Source organism: Panicum hallii, chromosome 2, assembly GCF_002211085.1.
Source record: "Panicum hallii strain FIL2 chromosome 2, PHallii_v3.1, whole genome shotgun sequence".
Taxonomy (NCBI): domain Eukaryota; kingdom Viridiplantae; phylum Streptophyta; class Magnoliopsida; order Poales; family Poaceae; genus Panicum; species Panicum hallii.
This window is the reverse complement of record NC_038043.1, coordinates 4,216,556-4,243,750: the sequence shown is the minus strand read 5'-3', so window position 1 is coordinate 4,243,750 and position 27,195 is coordinate 4,216,556. Positions and strand designations below refer to the sequence as shown.

The window sequence follows — 27,195 nt, the reverse complement described above, 5'->3', positions numbered from 1 at the left end:
AAGCTTTCTCCATGGCGATGGATCCATCGTTGGACTGACGGACTCCATGGATCTGCCACGCCAACTCGAAAGCGACAATGTGGTCACGCGCTTGTCGTCTCCATTTGTCCCGTCCGCTGCTTTCCTAGTCACGCACACGTCGTCGCAACTGACGGCCGCCGTGGCTCCCCGCGGCGCGGGGCGGTGGAAAGCGAAGCAAAGCGGCGAAGTCCTCGTCGCCGTCAACGCAATAAAGGCTCCTTCCCCCTCCTCGATCTCTCACTCAGTCACTCTCCTTTCCCCTCAAGTTGCTTCTCGCTGGCGCCAGCTCACCTCACTCACCCGGCCGGCGGCGAGACCCACCCTCTCTGGACTCCGGCGCCGGGTGATTGAGCCGATCCCCTCCCATAGCTGTCTCGCGGGTAGAGGCCGGCATGGACGAGAACGACCACCGATCAAAACTGCGCGCGGCGGCGGCGCCCGGAGCACGCGTCCCCGACGACGCGCTCGTCGAGATGTTCGAGCTCCTCCCTGCCAAGCACCTCCACCGGTGCAAGTGCGTCTCCAAGGCCTGGTGCGGCCTGGTCACGGACCCGCTCCACCGCGAGCGGTACGCGCAGACCCTGGCGGGGTTCCTGCACGCCGACATCGATGTCGACACCGCCGCCGAGGGAGAGATCGGCGGCGGTGTCTTTGAGAGCTGCCGCGAGGGCGACGGCGACGGCGACGGCGGCGCCGAGAGCTCGCTCGGCGCGTGCTGGCACGTCATGCTGTCGAAGCGGAGAATCACCCGGCGGTTCATCAACGTCTCCAGGATGGCCGAGCCGCTCATCGACGCCTCCTTCTCCTTCCTCCCGCCGCCCCCTAAGCCATCCACCGTCGCCGGCGCGGGATTCCGCGACGTGATCCTTGACGCCCGCGACGGGCTCGTCCTCCTGGCCCGCGTCCGGAGGCACGAGGCCCCGGATCTCCACCCGCCGGAGTGCTACCTGGTCTGCAACCCGGCCACCGCGCGGTGGGCGTCCGTGCCGGCCTCCGGCTGGGCCCCCAGCGCCTCCCAGCAGATGACGCGCACCTTCCTGCTCTTCGACGCCGCCGCGTCCCCGCACGCGTTCCACCTGGTCCAGTTCTGGCTGGACGAGATGGACGCCGTGCGCGCGGTGCACACCTACTCGTCGGCGGGAGGGGCGTGGACCAACAGGGTGATCCCGTGGCTTGACGGCGGGTGGCGGAACTGGGGCCGCGCCATGGCGCTCATCCAGCCGGGCACCGGCGCCGCCGTCGCGGACGGCCTGCTGCACCTGGTCGTCGACACCGACGGCACCACCGGCCCGAACAACCTCGTCGCCGTGGACGAGGAGGGCAGCACTCGCCGGAACATCCCGCTGCCGCGGCGGGAGGTGGCGGAGAAAGACTGGCACTCGGTGTTCGTCGCCCGGTCGCAGGGGCGCCTGCACTACGTCATGTGCGTCCGCCCGCCGCACGGCCGCCTGTCGGAGGAGCACCCGCTGAAGCTGCTGGTCTGGGTGCTCGAGGACCGCGACGCCGGCGAGTGGGTGCTGAAGCACACCGTGAGCTTCCCGGAGCTGTTCGGGAGGATCGCGTGCCAGTTCCGCGTCGAGTACAGCGTGGTCGCCGTTCATCCCGACGGCAACTGGGTTTTCTTCGTCCGGCATTGGGACCGGAAGCTGGTCGCGTACGACATGGATCGTCGGGAGGTGCTTGTTGTCGCCGACCTTGGTGCCGGAGGTGAACTCGGCGATGAGCTTCCTACTCCGTATGTCCCTCTTTACTCGGAGTCATCCGCGCTCACCAATATGCAATGAAAGTGTTGGCTGTGGATCACTCGTTGGGATGTTAATTAGACCAGAATTTGAGCAGATAGGAAACAGGATAGATCTGCTAGAATTAGGTCATGCTATGTTTTTCATATATGTAGTTGCCTAAATTATGAAGTTACGAAAAATTGACAATGTGCTTCATTCCACGGTGCCCGTTTTTCCAATCATGAAGCATGGCTAAGTGATCCTACTCACATTGGACCAAGGCCTCATATGATGTGTAACAAGTTGCAATAAGGCTATATGTTTCTTTTCCTTTTTTTTGAACAGAAAGTAAGGCTATATGTTTCAATTGGCCCCTTTCGTGGTCTCGCAAAAAACAAAAACGCCACCTTTTGTGTTTCTGAAGTTAGTCGTCTTCTGTACTGAAACCTCTTTCTTCAGAGCCTTACTAGTGGCTGACACTGACACTGGGGTATTCGTTTCTTCAGTCCTGCTCAATATTTTCCAACCATGAATGGTAGCAGAATTTCCAAACTGAAAGCTACTGCAGAGCTTGCTTGCCGATTCTGACTTGCCGTCGCTGAGCACTTGGGGCCTATTTTCAGCAATGTTCTAGAAGACAGCGATTTCGTATCTAGCTACAGACAATCGTACAGCAATCAGTCCTAGTTGGGCTTGTAAAGCCACGACTGACAATAGTGCAACTAGAACAGATATTTGAGAACTGTGAAAGCGTTTCACCTGATGTTTGAGGGCCAAAAGAATTCCTACTTTGTTGCTGTCAGCTCAAGCGATGCATCTTGTGCTTCAGATAAATATATACTTGAACAGAGTATAGGCATTGAGCTTGAAGAGGGAAAAAAAAAATACTTGGAAGTTCAGGATGATGTTGTTTTGGATACAACATTTTCCCTTGGCGTATCACCTAAACCATCATCATCTTACCACTGCGGCCTTGGATACTGCAACGTTATTTCGCTTTGCGTGTGCTATGTAACGGGATGAGCCTGTTTAAATTACAGGTAAAATTTGCAAGCCCTTCTGCAGTGAAGAATATCCAGGAATCCCTTTTCAAGGGTGCCATCATATTTTGACTCCTTCGACCATCTCAAACTTCACTTTTCTGCAGACATTTGGTGCTATATCTGCACCTTCAATTCCCTTTTTTTGAGAAAAAAAGAAGAATCTCCTTCAACCGATATGTCCTCAGGCATGCAGGAGGTTCAGAGAATATTTTTTGGGGCGGTACCTGGGTCTTTTGGGCTGTGGCAGGACATTCGGGCCTGGTTCGGCTGGTTCGAATTTTGAGCCGGGCCTCACATTTGTGACTGGAGGTTTGTGCCTTGGGTTGGGCTTGGGCCAGGCAATTCAAGGTTCTTCAACCAAAACTCAAAGCCACCATGCATTACTTTGCCGATGCCAATGGCGAAGGGGATAGCCTGGTAGGGATGGAGCTCGATTGCGTGCCCCAGTGCAGCCTCCTGTTTTCTCTGCTCCAGTGCTGCAGGCTATTCTTCCAGTGTGCTGACTGCTGAGCTAAGCGACCGGAGCTGATCTATTCCACAGCACAGATTAGCGCAGCTCGACTTGTTTGATTTTCGACAGCAGCAGCTCGTTTGGTTTGATTGCGTCCTCTTCCTCTCCTTGCAGAACGGCTGCAGCTGCAAGCGTTTCAGTTTGGTGGAAGCTAACAGCAGAGCAGTTCGTCAAGACTGCAGGCTCTTTCTTTGTTCGGGTTTTCAGCTATGTATGGCTTAGATTGCAGCTGCACCTGTGATGTGCTCGATTGTTTTCTCTGAAATTCATTCGGATCGCAGGAGCTGAAACTAAGCAGCAGCTCGGTGTTTTTTCAGTGCAGGTTCAGATCGGCAGGTAGCAGCAGCTCGATCTTCCAGTGGCAACAGCAGGACACAGCTTTCAACTCTCCGGTGAGCAGCAACAGTTCAGAGCGTCAGGTCAAGCAACATGTCATTTTCATGCTGTAGAGATGCAACTGCTGTTTAATCATTGCTTGCTTGCTTTGGCCGGTCAATTGAGTTGTTAATTAGCTTTTTTCGCTATATGAACTTGAGCTCTTGTGTATGACCTGTAGCATGTTCCTTGAACAGTTAAATACATTAGCTGATGCTTTCTCAGGCCATCTTGTTTATAGGCGCTCTGTTCCAGTAGCTTGCCATTCTTTCATTTTGTGCTAATCACATGACACCTGCAGACCTGCAGTAGTAGTTCTAGTACTTGCAAGTATTAATCTCGGCAGTGAACAGCAAGGAGGGGCTTCACTTATTCAATTGTGCGAAATGTTGCTTTCAAGCTACAGTGAACAACGGTTGAGCAATCATTGCATGATGTATTAGTTCATTACTTAAGCTTTGTTTGTGTGGCCGCTGATAACTCTAATAATTAACCCATTGCAGGTTTTGGTGTCCATAGTATTTGCACAGTGCTAAGATTAGTAGTGGTTAATTAGTTTGTGTTTATTCCCTTTTTTTTGAGTGTCTGCTAATGCAAGTATAAACTGAGTTGTTTAATCATGTTTGCTCTCCTTGCTTTTGCGATACTTCCTCTTCCTAATATGAGCACATTGCTAGTTGACTTATGTCACCTTGACGGTTAGAAGAGAGATGTGTTTGGTTGTCGTCGGACATAGGCCTTTTTCTTCGAAAGAAATTTTAAAGGCTTCCCCACCTCCGCTAGAGCTCGATGCGTGGCGACTGAGAGGGAGCAGAAGAGGTTATTACTCGTAGTGGTAATAAAACGATGAGTAATAAAACTACTAAACCCATTAAAGCCCAAAACATATCAATAAAGCTACTGCCGTGAAATGGTAACAAACTGAAGGTTGCATATACAAGTGACAAAGCTAGTAAAGATACTCATGGATAATTAGTTGATTGATTTATTGAGTAACAGGGCTTACAAATATATACAGAAACCAAACCAATGCAATCTACAAGCAAGAAGGTTTCCCAAAAAAAAACTACAAGCAAGAAGAGGTGTGAACTGCCGGAGGAAACGAGGAGTGCAATGCAGCGCTGCCTACAGGACCTGATGGGCCTATGACCGGACGGTGAACAGCATGCATCATGCAATTAAAGGGACTCTGCAAAAAGAAGCATTCTGTGTGCATACTGCATACTCATATTTTGATCCGGAGGTGGCCGAGACGGCTCTTGTTCTCCTTTTTTTCGTACCACCGCTTCAATCCTCGACAGTCTGGAATATGCAGATCCTTGAGGTTGGTGAGTTTACTTATGCTATCTGGGAGAGAATCAATCGTAGGGCATCTCTCGAAAGCAAGCGTCTGAAGAGAGGTGAGATCTCCTAACTCTTCCGGAAGTTTGCTTAAATCCTCGCAATTAATGAAGTGCAGCGACTTAAGCGAGGCAAGTTTCTGTATGATCCACCGCAGAAGTCGATAATTGACGTCTTTACAGGACTCGATCTTCAGTTCCGGGAGAGAGGTGAGGTAACCCAAGTATTCTGGTACTGAATTATCATCGTCATTATCAAGGGAACATAGTTTAAGGAGAGAGCAATTCCTGATTGTTAGGCTTGGGAGAATAGAGAGGTGGTTTAGAAGACTCCACTGGGATAGAGGCTTGCTGCAGCTTTCGACCACCACCAGTTTAGTTATTGGATCAGAGGTACAAGAAGTGCCCTCCTCTTCATGTCCTTCTTGCATTTCCCCCAAAAAATCCATCCCTTTCTCACATTCTGATATTACCAACATCCGGGCTCTAGGTGGGAGAGTTCCAAACCTCACCAAGGGACAATTCTTTACAACCAGTTTGCCAATATCTGAGAACGTAGACTTTTTATCACCTCTGATGTATGTGGTGTTGAACTCTTCCAGGCTAGGCATATCCTCTATGGTACACTCGAGTTCACTGTTCTTGCTTCCACTCAGGTCACTCGCGTTGATTCTAGTGATGCTGGCCATCCTTTTGAGAACTAATATTTTCAGGTTTGGTAACATGCCAAATGGTGGTAGGGTCCTGCAACTCGGAAAGTTCTCCATGGTAACCTCCTCAAGATTAGGGAGATTAGCTGAACATCTCTCCTCGGTCCACCAGCAAGGGCGGCAGGTTTCGCCGCTATAGCCATGTAGCCCAAGGCACTTCAGATTTTGTGGTGGCACTAGTGCTCCTAGCAAAACATTCTCCTCAACAACACCGTCAGGTTTATCCTCCCTCAAGGAACTGTTAGGTCGCCTGTAATCATAGAAGCAATCAATCTCATCCACGGACCTGTCAGGTTTATTCTCCTCCTCAGAACCCTCACGTACAATCTCCTCCACAGATTTGTCAGGTATATTAATATTCTCCTCCTCAGGCTTGTTAGGTTTATTCTCCTGCACAGAACCCTCAAGTACAGTCTCCTCTAGGGATCTGCCAGGTTTATTCTCCTTCTCGGAACTGTTAAGTTTATTCTCATGCACATAATCCTCAAGTACAATCTCCTCCACAGACTTGTCAGGTTTATTCTCCACCTCGGAACTGTCAGGTTTATTCTCTTGTACAGAACCCCCATCCTCAATAATCTCCTCGACGTATTTATCATGTATGTTCTCCTCCTTAGACTTGTTAACTATATTCACCTGCACAGGACCCTCATGTTCAATCTCCTCCACAGACCTATCAGGTATACTCTCCTTCTCAGACTTTTTAGGTGTATTCTCCTGCACAGAACTCTTAGGTTTATTCTCATGCGTAGAACCCTTAGGTTCATTCTCCTCTGTGGACCTATCAAGTATATTCTCCTCCTTGGACTTATCAGGCTTATTCTCCTGCACAAAACCCTCCGGTTTATTCTCCTCCTCGGATCTGTCAGGTTTATTATCTTGCACCAAATCCTTATGTTCATTCTCCTCCATGGACCTGTTTGGTTTATTCTCCTCCGCTGAGACCTCAGATTTATTATTATTGACAGACGTGCTAGATTTAGGGTCCACAGTCCAACAAAGCTTCAACTCCTGAAGTTTTCGTTTCTCTACCAATCTTATTCTTTTCGCTTCCTCCAAACACTTGATCCTCTCAAGACATCTTATCTCCAACTCTTTAGAAGTTACATCCTCTAGTTGTACATAATTGTTTATACTATCATCAACACCAACTACAAACTGGTAGCTTTCCAAGCCCTCGCAGTCCCTCAGAATTATTGATTTCAGAGAGTCCATTTTAGCCATCCATTTTCCTAATCTCTTCAGTCTAATGCAACCTGAGAGGTCCAGTGTATGCAGCCTGTAGAGGTCACCTAGACTTTCAGGTAGATCACGAAGAAATATGTTATGAGACAAGTCCAGATGCTCTAGACTGTACAAGCCGCTGATAGATTCAATATATTCACAGATTTTCTCTTCTGACTGGTTATAAGAGATAGGATTCAGCAACATGGATAGGTTTAAATACTGGAGGCTATTAAGCTTGTGAAAAACCTCTTTTAGCCCTTCAAGATGGATGTGGTCAGCACGATAGCAGCAAGGGTGTGACAAGTTCAAATGTTGGAGACGGGTAAGGCCACCAAGAGCTATCTGGATGCCTTCAAAACAAGACCAGAACGATAAATCCAGATAAACCAATTTTCTCAGGTTTCTAAATGATTCTGGCAGCTTTGATAGTCCAGAGCAGTGTGACAGATTAATATGCAACAGATTTATTAGACCCCCAAAGGATTCGGGTAGAGTTACTAGTCCAGAGCAACCTGACAAGCCAATATGCTCCAATTTTTGAAGCTTCCCAAATGATTTTGGCAGCTTTGATAGTCCGTAGCAGCGGGACAGATCAATATGCAATAAATTTCTTAGATACCCAATAGAGTTGGGTAGAGTTGATAGACTAGAGCAACCTGATAAGTTGATGTGAACCAAACTCGTTAGGCTCCCAAATGATTGTGGCAGTTTTTTAAGCCCAGAGCAGCCAGATAAGCTTATATGCACCAACTTTATCAGCTTTCCAAATGATCCCGGCAGAGCTACTAGGCTAGAACAACCTGATAAGTTGAGGTGCATCAAATTTACTAGCTTCCCAAAAAATTCTGGCAGATTTATCAGTGCACAGCAACCTGATAAGTTGATATGCACCAGACTTGTAAGCTTCACAAATGGTTCACCCAGAGTTACTAGTCCAGAACAGCCTGATAAGTTGATGTGCTGCAGAATTTTTAGCATTCCAAATGATTCAGGCAGATTTACCAGCTCAGAGCAGCCTGATAGGTTTATATGCAGCAGATTCTTTAAATACCCAAAAATTTCTGGTAGATCAACCAGTCTTGAGCAGCCTGATAGATTAAGATACCCTAATTGCTCCAGATGACAGATAGAATGTGGTAGCTTCTGTATGGAGGTCTTCGCTAGATTCAAGACACGCAGACAGCTGGGAACTGAAAATGGATCATCTTTTAGCTCCATTTTGCTACAGGAAAAACAATTTATCGCGCATATTTTGTGGGCGGGCAATAGTGAATTGGATGGCCAGGTGTCACATTCCTCAATGATTACATAACGGCAGTGTTCGGTCACATTGTTGAACTCTGGATCATCTATATACCTAAGTATATACCCCATCTCGGCTTCTATAGCCTTCTGTCCGAAGTGACGGATACTCACGTGCATCTTGAACAGGACTACACCCGTGTCATCCTCTCCACTATCCTGCAACAAAGGAATGACACATAAGCACATTAATAGAAGGATCTTCTATTTTAATTATTAATATCTTTAATTTGTGTATGAAACATTTCTTTTCAGAGATTTTGTTGGATACTACACTTGTTCTCGTTTTGCAATAAAACCTATAGGCTCCACCGTACCTAGAATATCTAAAGGTAGAAAAAGTCTTGTACTCTTATCCTCTGTCGACAATCGGTAAATAAAGATCTTACATATATGCTCGAGTACGTGATTGAAGGTCATAGGTACCGTATCCACGACAAAATTAAATCAAGATTCAATACAGGTTCGGGCCTCTTTAAGAATAATAGCCCTACTCTGTTTTTTTATTGGAACTGTTCACTTTCTATAATCGTCACCTTGATAATTGACAGGGAATAGGCACACTTTCTATTGCCTTTTTTTTCCAACACTAACGAGGCTCTACATTTTCTTGTACAATCACACGGAAAAACAGTACAAGCTTTTTTTTTCCAGATGATCTTCTGACTACTAAAGATAACTATACTATAAAGATCGTCATTTCAGATTGACCACTTCTATCTATATCATATTAGTCCACTTATAGTACATGAGGCATCATAGGAATTAGAAGTTTAGAACTGAAACTACACGTCGGCTCAAAAAAATCCGGTGTTTTTTTCCTTCAGTCTGAACCCGGCCCAGCCCAACCACCGGACCGGATTTTTTGGTCCAAGATAGACCCGACACATTTTTAGGTAGGGTCGGGTTCGGGTTCGGGTTGGGGTCGGGTCAAACCCGATTTTTTATGTGCAAATTTCGGGTCGGGTTGGGTTTTGGGTCGAAAAATTCGGCCCGTGCCCGGCCTGATTTTTGTAGCAGGTCGAAAATTTTAGCCCGAGCCGTCCCATGTTGGTCTGGATCGGGATTTTTTTGGCAGGTCGGATCGGGTTTATTGGGTCGGGCAGCCTATGATTATGTATAGATGCATATCATGTTCCAAACCAAAAGGACCGAAAAAGAAATTTCTTTGATGCATGTAGTAACTCACCTGTTGTAAATTTGCAGTTTGAAGGAATGACATGTCCAAAAGCCTCCCAATATACTCCTCTGCGAGCTTCATAGCAGAAATAGTATTGTGGGACGGCTCAATAAGACCGAGAGCAATCCATTGATGAATGGCATCTTCTTTGACTACAAAAGGCGGCATGTGTGAGATGGTGCAATAAGCTAAGCATAGCCTTAAATTGGGTGGCATGCTTCTGTAGCTCAACTCCAAGGCTAGATCAACAGGGCTGTCTGTTGACCAGAGACTTTCATCCAGTAGTGCTGGCCATTCTTCAAAATGCTTGAACCGTAGCAAGCGGCCAAGTAATTGAGCTGCTAACGGTAAACCCTTGGAGAGCTTTGCAATCTTTCGTGCCATCCGCTCCAATTCTTCTCTACTGGATCTACTATCCTCGGAGTGACGACTGGCAACTTGCTTGATGAGTGTGCAGCACATGTCCTCAGTCAAAGGTTCTAGACTGTGTGACTGAATCACAGAATCTTTCTTCTCATGCTCTGTTGTTGCGATCACGATCACCTGACTGCCCTTGTCACTTACAGAGAACATCCTCTTCAAGGTCTTCCACTCATAGTCATACATGTACAGGTCATCTAAAACGATGAGCACCTTGATGCCGCTGAGCAGCTCATGGAGGCGGTCCGTTATCATGTCCACGTCATCTGCAGAAGCATGGCTCATCTCGTCTTTCCCAGACACTTGGCAAATTACAGACCTGCCTATTTCGTGCAAAAAGCTTGAGGTACGGACCCACACCCGAGAGTGGCATCTGAATCGGGTGTCGTTGAAAAGCATTTCTGCCATTGTGGTCTTGCCTACGCCTCGCTCACCGGAGATGAGAAGAATGATGGGGCCTTCGGTGGCGCAGAGCGCAGATATGCGAGCAAGGATCTTCCCCCTATCTTCATCCCTTCCTACAGTGGCACCTGGTGGGACAGTGGTAACTGGGTTTGGTGCGCGACTTCGAGCACGCACTGCATTGAACTCAATCGATTCTTTCAGTACCCCCTTCAGGTTTTCTTTGATCTCCTTCACCTTGTCGGACATCTTGTTCTCAGCAGGGAGGTCGACCTTCTTCGTCATCTGCCAAGAATTATTCAACATCAACTACAAATAATCGATGCAAATTGCTCACTGCTGCTCAGGATTATTCAAGATCCGTCACCTACGTACCAGGTCGGTAATAGTAAATACAATGGAGTAGGCGTCGTCGCATACCTTTCCTGCTGCCGGCGACCTCGCTGCTTGCAACTTAACCTCGTCCACCAGGTCGGAGACGCCGTAGGCGGCGGCCCTGACCTTCTTCGCCCACTCCTTCTTCGCCCACTCCTTGCGGGGCTCCGACTCCCAACCGCCCAACACCCTCTCGGCGTTCGGCATCACCTCCTGTATGGCCAGCAGCGTGTCCAGCATTTCCTGCAGGTCGCCGGTGAAGTTGGTGGCCTCATCGCCAATGGCGGAACTGAGCTTCGTGCACGAGATCTCTACGATGGCTTGGTCTGCCATGGCCGGCCTCTTGCTCCAGGGTCAACGAGCTCTGTGGTCAGTGGCTCAGTGCACGCTGCAAGGGGGCGCAGGGGATTATTACAAGCCAGCAGGAGGTCTCGAACAGCGGTCGATGTCACTGGCTGATTAGGCTCGAAACTGACAGACAGAGAAAGAGAGAAAAATAAATCGCTAGTGAATTGTTCGGTGCCAGCACATGGTGGGCCTGTGCTGCTCCTTTACTCTACCAGCCAATCAAAAGATAGATGCTCTTTTCCACGATAGATGCACTTTTCCACTCAACTTTAAAAGATAGATGCTCTTTTCCACGATAGATGCTCTTTTCCACTCAACTTTCTTTCAAGTCTCAAATTTCCTCCCTTAACTACCAAATAGATCAAATTTGAAACTCAAATTTTTCATTTAAGCCCAATCTCATTTCTTGTGCGATGTGGCATGTTTATGTGGCATGCCAAGTCATGCTACCAAGTCAAACATTGATATCAATTCAAATCCTATACTGACCTAGAATTGAATAGCATAGGAAAAATAAGTGATCGTTGATTTTGTGTCTATGAATAAAAAATTTATATTTTTATTTGTGCATTCTCCATGATCATTGAACTATATTTCTAATGATACATCGAAAGCAAACGCAAGGAAGAGATAAGAGATAAAAGAGTATTTATATTTATTGACTCACTTTAAATTTGTGTCACTCGTTGCTGACCACGCATACTAACGTGGCACACCATATAGGACATGTCAGATCCGAACCCACGGGACTATTCACATAGCATGCATATCCTAGGATAGGGGATATGAGATATGACCCACGCCCTAGATCTGTTGTAACTACTTGTAGCGTAGTAGAACTACTCATACAGTAGTAAAACTAGTTGGAGACGGTAGGAAACTACTCGAAAAGTACTCGGATAGGACTTCTGGGCTCGTATGTGACTAGCACTTCCATGTAACCCTATCCCCCAGACTATATAAGAGCGGATAGTAATTCCTCCAAACATCGTATCATCCGATCACCACTTAAGGTAATACAAACCACACAGGACATAGGGTATTACGCTCTCGGCTGCCCGAACCTGTCTAAACTTTATGTTCCTTGCACTTTCGAGTTTCTGATCTCGGTGACACCCTACCTATAAACTCACCACCTCGGAGGTATCTCTCGGTGGACGTGGCGGTAAAACACCGACAGGACCTGGGGTGAAACTGAGACCAATTTAAAAGTTTGATAAATAGATTGGCTAATTTTATAATTAGGTGATGAATTTAAGCCTAAGGAAAAAGTTGAAGGATCGAACGGCCGCCTTTTGTTTAAACAAGAGATTGCTACAGAGAGAAGTGATTGGAGCTGCTATTCTGACCATGTGGGCTCACATAGGAGCTGCTAAATATCAGCTGTGGAAATCGAAACCATAGCTGTGGACGCTCTAAGAGCAAGTATTTACAGTTGGTTGTCACATTATATTGGTGCGCCACGACAGAGGAGAAAAAAGATAAGGGTGATCCCAACCTGAAAGTATCAAGAAGTATCCGTGGCATCTCACGTATAGACACTACTTTAAAAACTATGATGCCCAATGCATCATACCTACCCATAGTCCATGTATTCAGTTAAACATTAATTATCTCTTTTACATGAGTCATATCCACCAATTATCTATCTTCCCCCACCAATAATCATGTAGATACAATTTTCCTTCAATGCAAATATTGGTAGTGTCTAGTGTATTACTTTCTCATAGAAACCGGGTCTTCCATGAGACTTAATGTTTTTTTTTTGTCATCATTCTCTTCCTCATTTAATATAGTGCCATACCACCTAAAAATCATCTTATGTGACACTATAATTAATTCTATGAACACCATCCTAATTGGAGCATTGGGGCCCAAAGCGGCCCCCACAGGCTCAAAAAACACTCTAGGAATTGAGGTAGGCACCGTATTACGAGTATCAATTACGTCCTAAAATAAGTGTACTTCTAACTTTATCCTAAGCCAAACTATTTTAAGTTTCACCAGTTTATTATGGATAATAGTGTCGACATTTATAATAGTAGACATGTATACTATAAAAATATATTTTATGATAAATCTAATAATACTTATTCACCATCATAAATATTAGTACACGTTGTTTATAATTTTGATCAAATTTAGATTGATTTGACTTAGGATAAATCTGGAAATACACTTATTTAATTTTATAATGGAGAGAGTGCATGAATAGGGTGTTAGTTTAAATATTTATAAATGGTTCTTCTGAAGAAATTAATGGAGCGGCAGTTCCCCTGACCCTGAAGGTAAACTGGATTCTGTCTTACTGTCTCCCGGAGTGGAGATCTCGAGATGTTCTTGTTTCCGGAAAAAGAAAGAAAATGAAAATGGGCGACAGCCTCGTCCGGGCTTCCAGCCAGCATTGAAACTCGAAGCAGATCTTCAACCCCGATCGGGGAAAAGAAATGGGGACTAGCAGGGGAATGGTAAAGGACTCGCAGATAATGCTACAGTTTGCCACATTTATATTTAAATCTAGATTTGGTATCATGGGCACCCACGTGAATGCCATCTCCCCTGTAAAGGCCACAGGGCAAGCGATAAGGAAATTCCCGCTGCACTTTACCAAATGGCAATTGATGCGCCCACGCTGCCCAAACGGCCGAAATATTCCGACCCTTTCCGGGGCCAGGGCACCGTCACCCACCCCACCCACTTGGGTGTCCTTTTCCCTCCGGGAATCCCCTCCCCGCCGCGCCAATTGCCAATTCCCAGGGGCGGGCGGGGACCATCGCCCATCCCTACCTCACCATCCGCCACCAGCCGCTGCTCTGCTGCCCTTTCCTTTCCCCCCGCCCCCCGCCGCTGCCGCGCCCCTAATAATTAGCCTAGCCCTGCCTAGCAGCACCGGCAAGTGAACAGAGCCACGCTTGGATGGAGGGAGTAATTTTTATCTACCGGACAGGATAGGATAGGCCACCTGCTAATTTATTGAGGCAGTAACTATTCTAGCTACCGGATGTACCAGTAGGCCGCTATTTTTCTTAAAGACTCGCTGACCGTACTAGCCGTTGAGCACCCAAGCAAGTCGATGTGATGGCGATCGGTCGCGCGCGTGCTGCCTGCCAGAAAATTAAAGACGGCTCCCGTTCAGGTCCCGGCATCGTCCTTCTCGGTCCGTGGTCTCCTCGACCACACCACATGCCACTGCGGCCCGCAGCGGCAACAACCGTGATTTTTTAGCCTAGTGGGAATCGGATCCGGTGCGCCATTTTGTAGGTGGAGATGGTTTCCGCCATGCATCTCTCCAAAGTGAGATGCCTAAACGGAGGTGAGACAACGTGCGCGATGAGGTCCTCGGGTCCCCGCACCGAAAGGTAGGTGAAGAGATCCTCCCAAAGCTCACGGTGCTCGTGACGGAGTCGAACAACGGCCTCTGAGCCATCTCTTGTATAGCCATCTCCACCGAGATACCTAAGCTTGGAAGTCGTACATCTCCACTCCAACCACCATCCTTGCCTTAAGGTGGAGAGTCGCCATGTAATCCACCAAGCCGACTCCATGACCAAGGGCATAAAGCGCATACTCGGGTTGAATGGTGTAGTGCGCCCGCCTCAACATCTCGTTGAGGAGCGCCGGGAATCCAATCATCTCCGAAGCGCGAGTCGCCATGATCAACTTGGGGGCCATCTAATCATAAAGACAAGAGAAGTTAAGAACATTTAAATAACAAGTGAAGCAATAGAGGAGACAATAGCTCTAAGATCAAGGGATAAAGTTAGCAATTAATCCTTAGGTTCAAATTTTTACAAAAATAAATATTAATGCAAGTGCTCAATTTTTATTTCGCTCTCAACCTGTTAAGCAAAATTTTAGGTTCACATTATGGAACCTCGGCTCTGATACCCGTTGTGAGAACTACCCAATTTAACATCATTTTAAGCGAACCGCCGGTCATTATCATTAAGATGAGAGCTAACACACGCTCGCGCTAAGAGCGTGCCACGTGTTAACCCACATCTAAATTATAAATGACCAACTCGTCATTCGCCAAAAATAAGGTCAAATCCAGTAGTCCCGGTATGTGCTCCACCGTATGCTCAAGATCATACCTATACACATACCGTCACAATCTCATATATCACCAATGGACCACAAAGAGCAAATTTTAAGCAATAAAAGTTACGCTAAACATTACATGGCCACCCACGTGAATGCCATCTCCCCTGTGAAGGCCACAGGGCAAGCGATAAGGAAATTCCCGCTGCACTTTACCAAATGGCAATTGATGCGCCCACGCTGCCCAAACGGCCGAAATATTCCGACCCTTTCCGGGGCCAGGGCACCGTCACCCACCCCACCCACTTGGGTGTCCTTTTCCCTCCGGGAATCCCCTCCCCGCTGCGCCAATTGCCAATTCCTAGGGGCGAGCGGGGACCATCGCCCATCCCCACCTCACCATCCGCCACCAGCCGCTGCTCTGCTGCCCTTTCCTTTCCCCCCGCCCCCCGCCGCTGCCGCGCCCCTAATAATTAGCCTAGCCCTGCCTAGCAGCACCGGCAAGTGAACAGAGCCACACTTGGATGGAGGGAGTAATTTTTATCTACCGGACAGGATAGGATAGGCCACCTGCTAATTTATTGAGGTAGTACCTATTCTAGCTACCGGATGTACCAGTAGGCCACTATTTTTCTTAAAGACTCGCTGACCGTACTAGCCGTTGAGCACCCAAGCAAGTCGATGCGATGGCGACCGGTCGCGCGCATGCTTCCTGCTAGAAAATTAAAGACGGCTCCCGTTCAGGTCCTGGCATCGTCCTTCTCGGTCCGTGGTCTCCTCGACCACACCACATGCCACTGCAGCCCGCAGCGGCAACAACCGTGATTTTTTAGCCTAGTGGGAATCGGATCCGGTGCGCCATTTTGTAGGTGGAGATGGTTTCCGCCATGCATCTCTCCAAAGTGAGATGCCTAAATGGAGGCGAGACAACGTGCGCGATGAGGTCCTCGGGTCCCCGCACCGAAAGGTAGGTGAAGAGATCCTCCCAAAGCTCACGGTGCTCGTGACGGAGTCGAACGACGGCCTCTGAGCCATCTCTTGTATAGCCATCTCCACCAAGATACCTAAGCTTGGAAGTCGTACATCTCCACTCCAACCACCATCCTTGCCTTAAGGTGGAGAGTCGCCATATAATCCACCAAGCCGACTCCATGACCAAGGGCATAAAGCGCATACTCGGGTTGAATGGTGTAGTGCGCCCGCCTCAACATCTCGTTGAGGAGTGCCGGGAATCCAATCATCTCCGAAGTGCGAGTCGCCATGATCAACTTGGGGGCCATCTAATCATAAAGACAAGAGAAGTTAAGAACATTTAAATAACAAGTGAAGCAATAGAGGAGACAATAGCTCTAAGATCAAGGGATAAAGTTAGCAATTAATTCTTAGGTTCAAATTTTTACAAAAATAAATATTAATGCAAGTGCTCAATTTTTATTTCACTCTCAACCTGTTAAGCAAAATTTTAGGTTCACTTTATCGAACCTCGGCTCTGATACCCGTTGTGAGAACTGCCCAATTTAACATCATTTTAAGCGAACCGCCGGTCATTATCATTAAGATGAGAGCTAACACGCGCTCGCGCTAAGAGCGTGCCACGTGTTAACCCACATCTAAATTATAAATGACCAACTCGTCATTCGCCAAAAATAAAGTCAAATCCTGTAGTCCCGGTATGTGCTCCACCGTATGCCCAAGATCATGCCTATACACATACCGTCACAATCTCATATATCACCAATGAACCACAAAGAGCAAATTTTAAGCAATAAAAGTTATGCTAAACATTACAAGTTCAACAAGGGATAGATTCAAATCCAAAATTAAGTTCAACAACAACATACAAGCCTCGGGCTCACTACTTAATATTAGTAAGGGATATAGTTTATCAAATTAAAAGTTGAACATGTCATCCCAAAATAACGAGTTTGCAGCAGATAACTAGTTAACGATAAATTGATGGGGTCTTGCTCAAGGACACCATCTAGGCCGCATTGACCTACTCCTCACCTGCACCGGGGTTGGCGATATAGAAGTGGCTAAACACAACCTCCGGATCACCTGCAACTTAGTTAACAAAGCAATATGAGTACAAAGGTATTCGCAAGACTTACGCAAATTAATTAATAATCAAGAATTATGCAAATGAGGGCTCACAAATAAGGCTTTAGGGTTAAGTACTTTGCATAAGCATGAGCTTCCTAATCCAACCCTAGGTTCCTAACATTTTAATTATCTTGCCCAATCCATCTCAAGTTTTAGTTAATTGAATTACAAAACAATTAAGTACCATGAGGTGACATGTACCACATCCGAACAAAAACGATACGTCTACGAAGAATTCATTGGATATTGAGCTTGCTCATAACCGAGAGCGCGACAATTTGAATTGATTAATTAACCTTGCAAGGGTGTACTTCTTTACCCACACGACACAAGAACCATGCAACTCACTCAACCGATCACGTTGAGCAGGGGGGTACTCGCATCAACCTTTCCCGACAAGTCTCAACCGTTGAACATCGTGCCTAACTTGCGCGGAGAGTTACCTAGATTCACCGAGGACACCCCTAAGCCTCGCTACAAAGCCCGATGGCCACGCATCTAGGACTGTGCATCAAAGATTAATACTTAGAAGGTAATCAGCTCATCCATACCATAATTGGATATGTGGTAGTACGATTACATGCTCAAACCGAGGTCATCCACGGACGGTACTTAATCGATTCAAGCGGACTATGCCTACGAGACTCCATTCTCGAGGTCCTACCTTCCGCCCAAACCACGAAACCATTTCTTTTCCAACTAGACCCATACAAACTTTCAACATCCCAACCCGGACAATCGCGAGCAAGATAAAAAGGTGTGTATATTGCAAGCGATCCCATTCTCAACAATTCTTGTCAAGTTACGGATTAATTCTAAGCATGGCTAAGCATTTATCAAGTGATCTGTTATTAACCCTAAGTGTCAAGACATGGGTATATAAAAACAAGGGAGGTCGAGGTAAAAAATAGGACCGACGATGCACTAGATAATATTTAGCATAACATATATATACCCGAGTGAGATAACTAAATCCAAATCAAATTAAATGGGTCAAGGAATTATGCTTAGCTGCTTGCCTTGGTTATCTTCCGGCTCGACAATAAAATCAACTCCGAGATCTCAACGGGTTCGTTCTCCGGCATCTCGGTCACTATAATGCATGAATGGAATGTATGCATTAGCATGATGTTGATGACATGAAAATGATATGATGAAATGAAGAATGAGCATCATGTTTAACACGGAAGCATGCGAACACTAAATAAAGGGCTCACCGATTACGTTCTCAAAATATAAGAATCAAAACGAAGATTGCTCAAAACAACACGTATAGAAAGCATAAATCAAGGTTTAGTGTTTGCATACAGAAGACATCATAAAGAACTCAAGAGAGTTGGATTAGCAATAAAATTATTTCATTAGAATAATTTATGAATTCCACAATTTTCAGCTACTTTAAACAAGTTAAATCTCAAAAGACAAGTTAAACATTTTCATAAATTCTCAGGAAATTATCAGGGAAACTAGACATGGAGACAAAGCTAACAGAAGTGGTTTGGACATTTTATCACCTTTTAAGCAAAAGTTATAATTTATACAAGCTTGCAGGCAACAATTCATTTGACACTCCAAAATCTTATTAATCAGCATAAAATCATTTTACCATAGATATAAAATTTCACCATGATTCCACTAGGATTTAATTTGACATTTTAGGAGCATTCTAACAATTATCAAGTACTTCATTCACTTTGGCAAAAATAATTCACAACTAAGTGTACAGGATATTAACATGCATAATAACAATTTTTCTAAGTAGAGTTATCACCTAGGGATCAAACAAATCAAGTTTCACAATTTTTGGAGGTCTACTCAATTTACTATGCAATTTACCAGTTTGCAGCATAATTAAACAAAAGAAAACACGTGGGCCATCGGGATCTGGCGCTCCCAGGCGCCGACAGGTGGGCCCAGGAGGTTAGACCGGGCCGAGCGGAGTCAAGGCCGGCTGTGGGCCTTGACTCGCCATGGGGGCGCGCTAGAGTGCGCCCACGACGCGGCTCGCGCGCGCGGGCGACATGACGTCTCAGCGGGGTGGCGAAGGAGGCTCGGCCACAAGCGTGAACGGGTGGAAACGGGGCGCGCAGGAGGGGCTCGGCGCGTCGGGGGTGCTCACCCGCGGCACGGACGGGCGGCGCAAGGCGGCGGGTGGCGGCGCGGTGGAGAGCGGCGGCGGCGGATGGGGGCGCGCGTTGGGGAGCGGCTGCGAGCGAGGAGGGAGGTGGCGGAGGGCCGGGGCTGAGCGAGGAGGAGGAGGGGGTGCTGCGCGCGGAATCGAGTGGAGGTGCGCCAGCGACGGTGAATCACGGCAAGCGGCGGGAGGAGGAAGATGCGGCACAGCTCGGGCAGGGTTAGGGTTTCGCGGAGGGAAGGGAAATGTGCCCGAGGGAGAGAGAGAAGGGGAGGAAGAGAGCGCGGGCGCCGGGGTGGCGTCGCCCCGCGGCCATGCTGGACCAGCCAGCGGCCGATGGCGTGGCAACGCCGCCGCGGCTGGCCAACCGGCGTGGCCGGGCCGCGTCACAGGGGGAGAGAGAGGGGGCTGACGGGTGGGCCCGGGTGAGTAAGGAATAAAGAAAATTGACAATTCAACTTCTAAATTCAAAATCATGTACTTACCGAGCTCCAAAAATCATCAAAAATTTACTGGTGCAAGATTAAATCACCAAGAACTAGTGCAACAACAAACACTCATAAAGCTATTGAGAAGTGCTCACAAAAATTTGAGAAAAACTGCAGTTTTCAATTTTTCCAAGACTTTTATGGCTCGGGTTAAACATCCAAAAATTCTCAAAAAAATTCAAAATTCATCATTTGAAATCTAGTATTTGAGTAAAATTTTTGGGGTATAGTTACTTAACAAAATTTGAACTTTGTTTACAATCTTCTTCTTAAACATAGCTAAAAATTCAATTATCTCAAACAATCATATGCACATGATGCTTCATTATGCTTGAATGATGCTCATGATGATGTTGTTAAATTTTTAATCATGTTGACAAGTTTTGGGTCGTGACACCCGTCAGAATAAAGGAAAAATATGAACAAATTTTAGAGGATTGGAATTCTATTGTAAATTTTCCTACAAATTTCTTTGGAACAAAGGATTGAGTTCCTATAGATCTTATGAGATTCTTATGGAGTGGCTAGTTCCATGGAGATTTTGGAGGAATTTCCTGTGGTTTTTCAATCTATAGTATTCAAAATGCTAGCGAGTTCAATTCCTATGGTTTTCCTATTCCTATGTTTCTATAGTCCTGTGTTCCAAAGAGGGTCATTTTGAATCCTGCGTTCCAAAGAGGATCTAAATGAGATCCATGTTGATGAAACCGGGTAAATTTGGTCGCTTGGGTGGTTTTCCATTTGTCGAAGTTTAAAAATTCGAGTTTATTTTTGGAAACTTAATAATTTATTTTAAATTAGAAAAATAAGAAACTAGTACCAATATTTTTGTAAAAATGTAACACGTATGTTGGAAATCTATCTGTCAGTTATTTGGATCTAATTTGTTCATTATTCTATTTTTTATTTTTACATGCATATTATTTTTAAATAAATAAGATTTTTTTATTTTTACATGCACATTATTTATAAATAAATAATATTCAAATAACTCAAAATAGAGCACCAACAGTTAGCTTTTTATAAAAATAGTACTATTGATGTAAAATGAATAAATTTTGGATTTCTTTCAGGTTGAACTAGAATTCTTTTAATTCTCAAAATTAGAAAACTATCTAAAGGACTAAATTAGTCTAATTTTGATAGTTGGATGCGCTTTGATATCTGATTTTGTAATTCAGGGTTGAAAACCGGACTATCACGCTAGTTGGAGGGTGAAAATTCAACTTTTTCCTTATTATTATTATAAAATTTTATTTCTTATGAACTTTTTTAGTTTTAATGCCATTTCTCATTTCTTATTACTTTTATTTTGATTACTAGTAATGTATAAGGTAGGTCTCTAGTTCTATTTCTAATGACTTATATGGTTCATTAGTCCTTGTAAATGTGATACGTACTGACGTAGACCAGTACTATCCATGTTGAACTCTGATCCCGAACAAAATTGAGGTTTCGGTGCGTATCCAATCCATTTTTAAAACCCCTGTCTACTCGTTACAAGTCCGGCGACAAGGATCTGTAAATCAGAAGCACAAGCATGAGATGGAGAGCAGATGCACGGGCCGGGGGTGAGTGGTATGGGCAGGCTATGGAAGAGATCTAGGCCTACGGAGGTGCGGGCGTGCAGCTGTGAGTGCGTGAGTGGATGCCGCTCCCGCCGTGGAAGGGGAAGGTGCTGGCTGGTGAAGGAGACGAGCAGAGACCGTTGACACGTAGGAGTAGAAGAATAAGAAGAAAACGACGGGAAAAAAAGAAGGGAAGAAAATATAATTAACACGTCCGTCCCAAAATATAGCGACCCTTGGATTTGATCAAATTCAAATATTTTTATCTTTAATCAATAATATTTTTAAAAATAATTACTTTTAAATAGAAAGTAGTATATGTTATGAAATTGGATTTCATTATGAATATAATGATATCATTTTTTATCAATTTTTATATTTTTTATTATTTATGGTAAAAGTTTAAAAGGTTTGATTTTATAAAAAGAAATATAAAACTAGCTATATTTTAAGATGGAGTTAGCACGGAGCAGGCCTCTCGTCGTGTTGGCATAACAAGGTGCTCGAGACAAGCTTTGCCAATCGAACCAAAAGCGCCAATCGAACCAAAAGCGAAGCTTTTCGTAGAATCTATCGTAGCTGCGGCGCTGCGTATTTGCCAATCTATCCTACCAAAATCAGCAGCATTCAGCAGCAGGAACGGGATCGGAGGGCGAGAAGCTAGGCAGGGATCGACGATGGAGCTCGTGGTGGGCGCTTCGGAGGCGACCATGCGGTCCCTCCTGGGCAAGCTGGGCGGCCTCCTCTCCCAGGAGTACACCCTGATCCGGGGCGTCGACGGCGACCTCCAGTACATCAACGACGAGCTCGCCACCATGCAGTCCTTCCTCCGCTCCGTCGGCGCGAGGCGCGGCCACGACGACCTCACCAAGGACTGGATGAAGCAGATCCGCGACCTCACCTACGACATCGAGGACTGCATCGACGACTCCGGCAACCGCCTCCACGGCCTGCCCGCCGGCATGCCCTGCTACTTCCTCCTCAACAGCGTCTTCGAGGTCCTCACGTGGTGGCCCCGCCGAGACATCGCCGCCAGGATCGCCACCCTCAAGATGCGGGCGCAGCAGATCGGCGAGCGCCGCGGGAGGTACGGCGTCAACAACCCGGAGACCGGCGCCGAGCCCGCCGGCGCCGGCCCGCACACCAAGGCCGCCGTGTTCGAAGCCGCGGACAACCAGGACGGGCGCCTCCAGCTCGTCAGCATGAAGGACCCCGTGGGGGTGGACCAGCACATGAAGGAGCTCACCAGGCGGGTCACCTGCATCGTCGGGTTTGGAGGGGTGGGGAAGACCGCCATAGCCACCGCGCTGTACAGGTCGTTCAAGGAGAAGTTCGCCCACAGCGCGGTGGTCACGGTGTCCCAGAGCTCCGACGTGGAGGCCATTCTCAGGGGCATCAAAGCCCAAGTCAAGCCCAAGGCCAGCAACCAGCAGCAGCAGCATGGCGGCTCGGAGAGCGTCACGGGCGCCGTGAAAGGCGTGGGAGATCACCTCACCACGGCCATGTCGGCCGTAGTGGCCAAGTGCTACAGCGCTGGCACCTCAAGGGGAAAGCATGAAGGCACCAAGCAACAACTCCATGAAGATCTCAAGGTGCTTTTGGAGAAAAAGAGGTATATTATTGCAATTGTTGAAAGTACATATTATTATTATTATTATTATTATTATTATTATTATTATTATTATTATTATTATTATTATTATTATTATTGTTATTATTATTATTATTGCTGCTGCTACTGCTGTGTGAGAGGGAGTACTGTAATAAGCTTCAATTTTATCACTGACAATAGATACTTTTGCCCAATTATTACAACGTCTCGAAAGAAGAAAGCAACAGGGGTCTCCAAAAGTGACTAAAAATAGAATAGAAAAAACTGGTTTTATGATCTTACCAAAAATAATTAGCAGGAAAAATGAAACATAAATCCTCTCATGCAACAGATCCCACAAACTTGCTCCTGAAACAATTTAAGTAGTGCTGCCACATCATCAATCTGTGGGGCCAATTCTTGATTTTCTTTTTCCCGTGTTAACCATAACACGTGTGGTGTGAATTGCCCGGTAAGAATAGGAGGATAGGAGCGTGGCATCAAATCTTGCTCACCCTCGCTGGTTGTCTGCTTCGGCCGGGGGTGACCCCATCGCTGGCCAGCAGCTTGGCCGTTGGCCGGTCGGGGCAACGTCACCCGCTCATGTGTCGGCAAGTCAGCAAGGCCCTCCTTTCTAAAAAAAAGTCAGCAAGGCCCTCCCGCCGTCACCGACGGCAGGCTCCGGGAGGACTTTTGAACTTATATAATCACCATCATGGATGTGAACTACCTATTCACATGTCAGAAATATACGTTTAATCGGGTTTGTCTAGTCAATTTTTTTCAAAACAACCCTGTTTGGATCACCTAGATTAAAAGTTGTGACTAAAAATGAGTCCATAGCTGTTTGTATTCTAGGACTAAAAAATAGATGGGAGACACAAAAACACAAAAATTCCACTTTACCCTTGCATGCATGTAGATAGGGGCAAGAGGATAAGGTGGAAGAAAAAGAAAGGGGTATTCCAGCTTTTTTTCCCGATGTGCTAATACTCCAGGTTAATTTTAGTTTAATTAGGCGGATTTTTGAGGAGTAATGGACTAAAAATTAGTTGAGGTGAAATTAATTTTTAGCCTACCTTTTAACTTTGACCATCAATAGCTAAATAATTATATAGATTTAACACTATGCCGTCCCCCTCTCGAAAAAAATATACACAGGGAGAAGATATGGTCTGCCTCTCATAAGAATCTAGCTTCCGCAAGCGGACTCTAACCTGGTTGGCTAGCTCGATGTAGAATGGAGCTAACCACGGTTCTAATCTCCATATCCATAGATTTAAGCCATCTCATATGGCTATCTCATATGGCTGGAGTTTCGAATCCTATTTTTTAAAAAAAGAAAAATGAATCTAGCTTCCATCTATCATTCATGGTCGATACAGTAGTTCGATTACATCTCTGATTCGATGTTTGGTCAATCGGCACAAACTACTTTTGTGTTGTTTGGCTTAAGTAGACGGCGCCGCGACACTGCGGCAGCACGTGCGTCGGCCTTGGCATATGGCCCCATGATCCAGTCCTGCCCGGCGTTGGGCTTCTTGATGCACTTGGGCCGATGCCTCTCGAAGCGCAGGTCACAGAGTAAGAGCTGGGTGTTTCTTATATATATAAAAAAAGCTTATAGAGGGTCGCTGGCATATTCATTGAATCAGTTCACTGACTTCTGAAAATGAAATCCTGTGAATACTTACTTTTTAATCAATGAGAAAATATTTGCTAGAAATTCAACTTTTTGGCATTGTTTGCTTCTATGAATTGTGTAACCTCTTGCTCCACAAACTTACGCTGAAAGTGCGACTCTGAAATGGATCAAAAGCAGTGCTATCCTTGTGGAATGGAACAGCAGAAGTAATCATTTCGTTTTGATTCACATAAGAAAAGTAGTTACCTTCACTCAGTTTCTGCTCCACTTTTAATCTCCTTTCTTGCAGATACTTGGTCTTAATTGATGATGTGTGGTCTGCAAACATGCTGGAAAACATAATAAATGCACTTCCTGTTAATGAAGATAGCAGAATAATAGTTACGACGCGGTTCCATTCCGTTGCTACGACGCGAAGAGAAGGCGACATTCGAAGAGTCACAGGTCTTGATGACAAGCAGTCCAAGACTTTGTTTGAGCAGGCCTTCGCTGAATCCAAAGGAAGCAAAGATGTTACCATTACATGGTCTGAAGCCTCTGCTACAACAGCCAAGACAGAAGAAGGTGACGGAGCTGCGCATTCACCTAATAAGCAAGCCAACAATTCTGTAAACGAAGGAAGCAAATTTGCCACTGTTCCGAATGAAGTCTGGAGGATGTGTGGGGGCCTGCCACTGGCCATAGTTACCATGGCTGGTCATGTGGCCTGCAACCCACACAAATCAGTGAAGGGTTGGTCAGACCTCTGCAGTTACCTATTCCCTGAGTCAGGGCAAGATCACAGGAAAGAACTCACCCAGGAGGAGGTGGGTAGGATCATTAGCTATTGCTATAACGATATGCCCGCTGAGATCAAGACTTGCTCGCTGTACTTGAGCATATTTCCCAAGGGTCACAGAATCAGCAGGAAGCGTCTGACAAGGCGATGGATAGCCGAAGGCTTCGTCTGCGAGAAGCATGGGCTGAGCGTGGAAGAAGTTGCAGAGACGTATTTCAATCATCTCATAAGAAGGAAGATCATCCGACCGGTGGAGCACAGCAGCAATGGGAAGGTGAAGAAGTGCATAGTCCATGACATGGTTCTTGAGCACATTGTGGCCAAGGCGAGCGAAGAGAACTTCATCACCGTGGTTGGTGGCAACTGGCTGATGCAGCCACCTAGCAGCAAGGTCCGCCGGCTGTCTCTCCAAGGCAGTGATTCCAAGCGTGCAAAGGATACGGAGAAGATGAACCTGTCGCATGTTCGGTCGGTGACCATGTTTGGAAGCTTGAACAACCAGCTGCCTGCCCATTTGTTCAAGTACGGGATCGTGCAGGTCCTGGATCTTGAAGGCTGCACCGGTTTCAAAAGCCACCACATCGTGGAGATATGCAGAATGGTTCTGCTCAAGTATCTCAGCCTGCGGAGAACAGACACCAAATGCCTTCCGAATAAGATCAAAAGGCTTAAGAATCTTGAGACTCTGGACATAAGGGAGACAGATATTGTTGGGTTGCCTAATCCCATATGCCAGCTCGAACGGCTGGTTAACATACTTGGTGGTAATAAAACAACACGGAAGGCACTGAAGCTTCCTGAAGAGTTGAAGAAGAGAAAGAAGATGAAGGCTCTGCGCATACTGTCGGGGATTGAGATTTCCGGGGGGTCAGTGGATCTTCATCATTTGACTGAGCTTAGGAAGCTTGCAATCTACAAGCTAAAAACCATGGGGGGCACTGCAAGTTTCAAAGACTTGATCTCCTCTATTGAGTACCTCGGTGGCTACTCTCTGCACACCCTTGTCATTGATGATGAGTCGTCTGAGTTTATCAAATCACTAGATGATCTGTCATACCCTCCAAAGTTTCTTATTGCCCTTGAGTTATATGGAAAGATGGTTAAGCTCCCCAATTGGATGAAACAACTCAACGTTCTCAACAAGTTAACCCTCTCAGTAACAGCTCTCCGGACAGATAACTTGAAGGACCTCAGTAAGCTAGAAGCATTGTTTTCTCTCACCTTTTCTTTCCGGGCAAAAGAGCAGGATCGACAGACACTGGCCATGGTTGCAGAAAACAAGCTGTACTCTAACGGGAAGGTCACAGTTCCGGAGGGAGGATTTAAGTCGCTCAAGCTGATGTGCCTCTCTGGTTTTCTCTTGCCATTACTGAGCTTTTCAAGGGAGGCCATGCCTGAGCTGGAAAGGCTTGAGCTACGTTACAACATGCTGGAGGGCCTCTCTGGAGTAGAAAACCTTGCGAAACTCAAGGAGGTGCATTTTACATCAGATGCTAAAGCTGATGAAGATACCATGACCAAAGATATAGTAGACGAGATGGACACGGCACTGAGGATTAATAGGGAAAAGCCCAAGATAATCGTTCATCAGTGACAGGTTGAGATGATCGAAGCCAAACTGTGCTGCTTTTGTGTATGCCTAACTTTGGCATCATTGCATTTTGGCTTATGTTCACATTTATTTTTCTTGCTACTTCAGGATGATGCTTCACCTGGGCAGATCCTATGAGTGTTTAATGTTTTATCGGTTGTGTTTAATTGTGTGAAATAAGTTTGATCAATAGCATGAACTTGTAAATTTGATGTAAGAGAATGGAAATGTATTGTCTGTGTTTGCCTTTGGACACTAATCAGAAGTTAGTTTTTCTA

The 27,195-nt window shown here is 46.1% G+C and overlaps 3 protein-coding genes across 3 annotated transcripts; 2 read left to right on the top strand and 1 right to left on the bottom strand.

Moving 5' to 3' along the window:
* The first annotated feature begins 286 nt into the window (after positions 1-286).
* On the top strand, positions 287-2,147 carry LOC112882724. The gene has a single exon (XM_025947849.1). The coding sequence runs from the start codon at positions 414-416 to the stop codon at positions 1,803-1,805; it is 1,392 nt and encodes a 463-aa protein (XP_025803634.1). The 5' UTR covers positions 287-413; the 3' UTR covers positions 1,806-2,147.
* Positions 2,148-4,624: 2,477 nt separating this feature from the next.
* Positions 4,625-11,030, bottom strand: LOC112881957 (putative disease resistance protein RGA3). Its single transcript, XM_025946891.1, has 3 exons — positions 10,676-11,030; positions 9,443-10,540; positions 4,625-8,412 (listed from the first exon to the last, which is right to left on the bottom strand). Exons 1-3 carry the CDS (start codon positions 10,961-10,963, stop codon positions 4,900-4,902), a joined length of 4,899 nt encoding a protein of 1,632 aa, XP_025802676.1. The 5' UTR covers positions 10,964-11,030; the 3' UTR covers positions 4,625-4,899.
* Positions 11,031-21,834: 10,804 nt separating this feature from the next.
* LOC112880485 (putative disease resistance RPP13-like protein 3) lies at positions 21,835-27,195 on the top strand. Its single transcript, XM_025945121.1, has 2 exons — positions 21,835-22,924; positions 24,838-27,195. Exons 1-2 carry the CDS (start codon positions 21,990-21,992, stop codon positions 26,918-26,920), a joined length of 3,018 nt encoding a protein of 1,005 aa, XP_025800906.1. The 5' UTR covers positions 21,835-21,989; the 3' UTR covers positions 26,921-27,195.

Bases quoted from the DNA above. Each gene is read 5' to 3' on its own strand.
- LOC112880485 (XM_025945121.1), top strand. From the start codon at position 21,990: ATGGAGCTCGTGGTGGGCGCTTCGGAGGCGACCATGCGGTCCCTCCTG. The intron at 22,925-24,837 runs GTATATTATTGC...CCTTTCTTGCAG, and splicing joins GTGCTTTTGGAGAAAAAGAG to ATACTTGGTCTTAATTGATG.
- LOC112882724 (XM_025947849.1), top strand. From the start codon at position 414: ATGGACGAGAACGACCACCGATCAAAACTGCGCGCGGCGGCGGCGCCC.
- LOC112881957 (XM_025946891.1), bottom strand. From the start codon at position 10,963: ATGGCAGACCAAGCCATCGTAGAGATCTCGTGCACGAAGCTCAGTTCC. The intron at 10,541-10,675 runs GTATGCGACGAC...AATTCTTGGCAG, and splicing joins GGTCGCCGGCAGCAGGAAAG to ATGACGAAGAAGGTCGACCT. The intron at 8,413-9,442 runs GTGAGTTACTAC...CCTTTGTTGCAG, and splicing joins AAACTGCAAATTTACAACAG to GATAGTGGAGAGGATGACAC.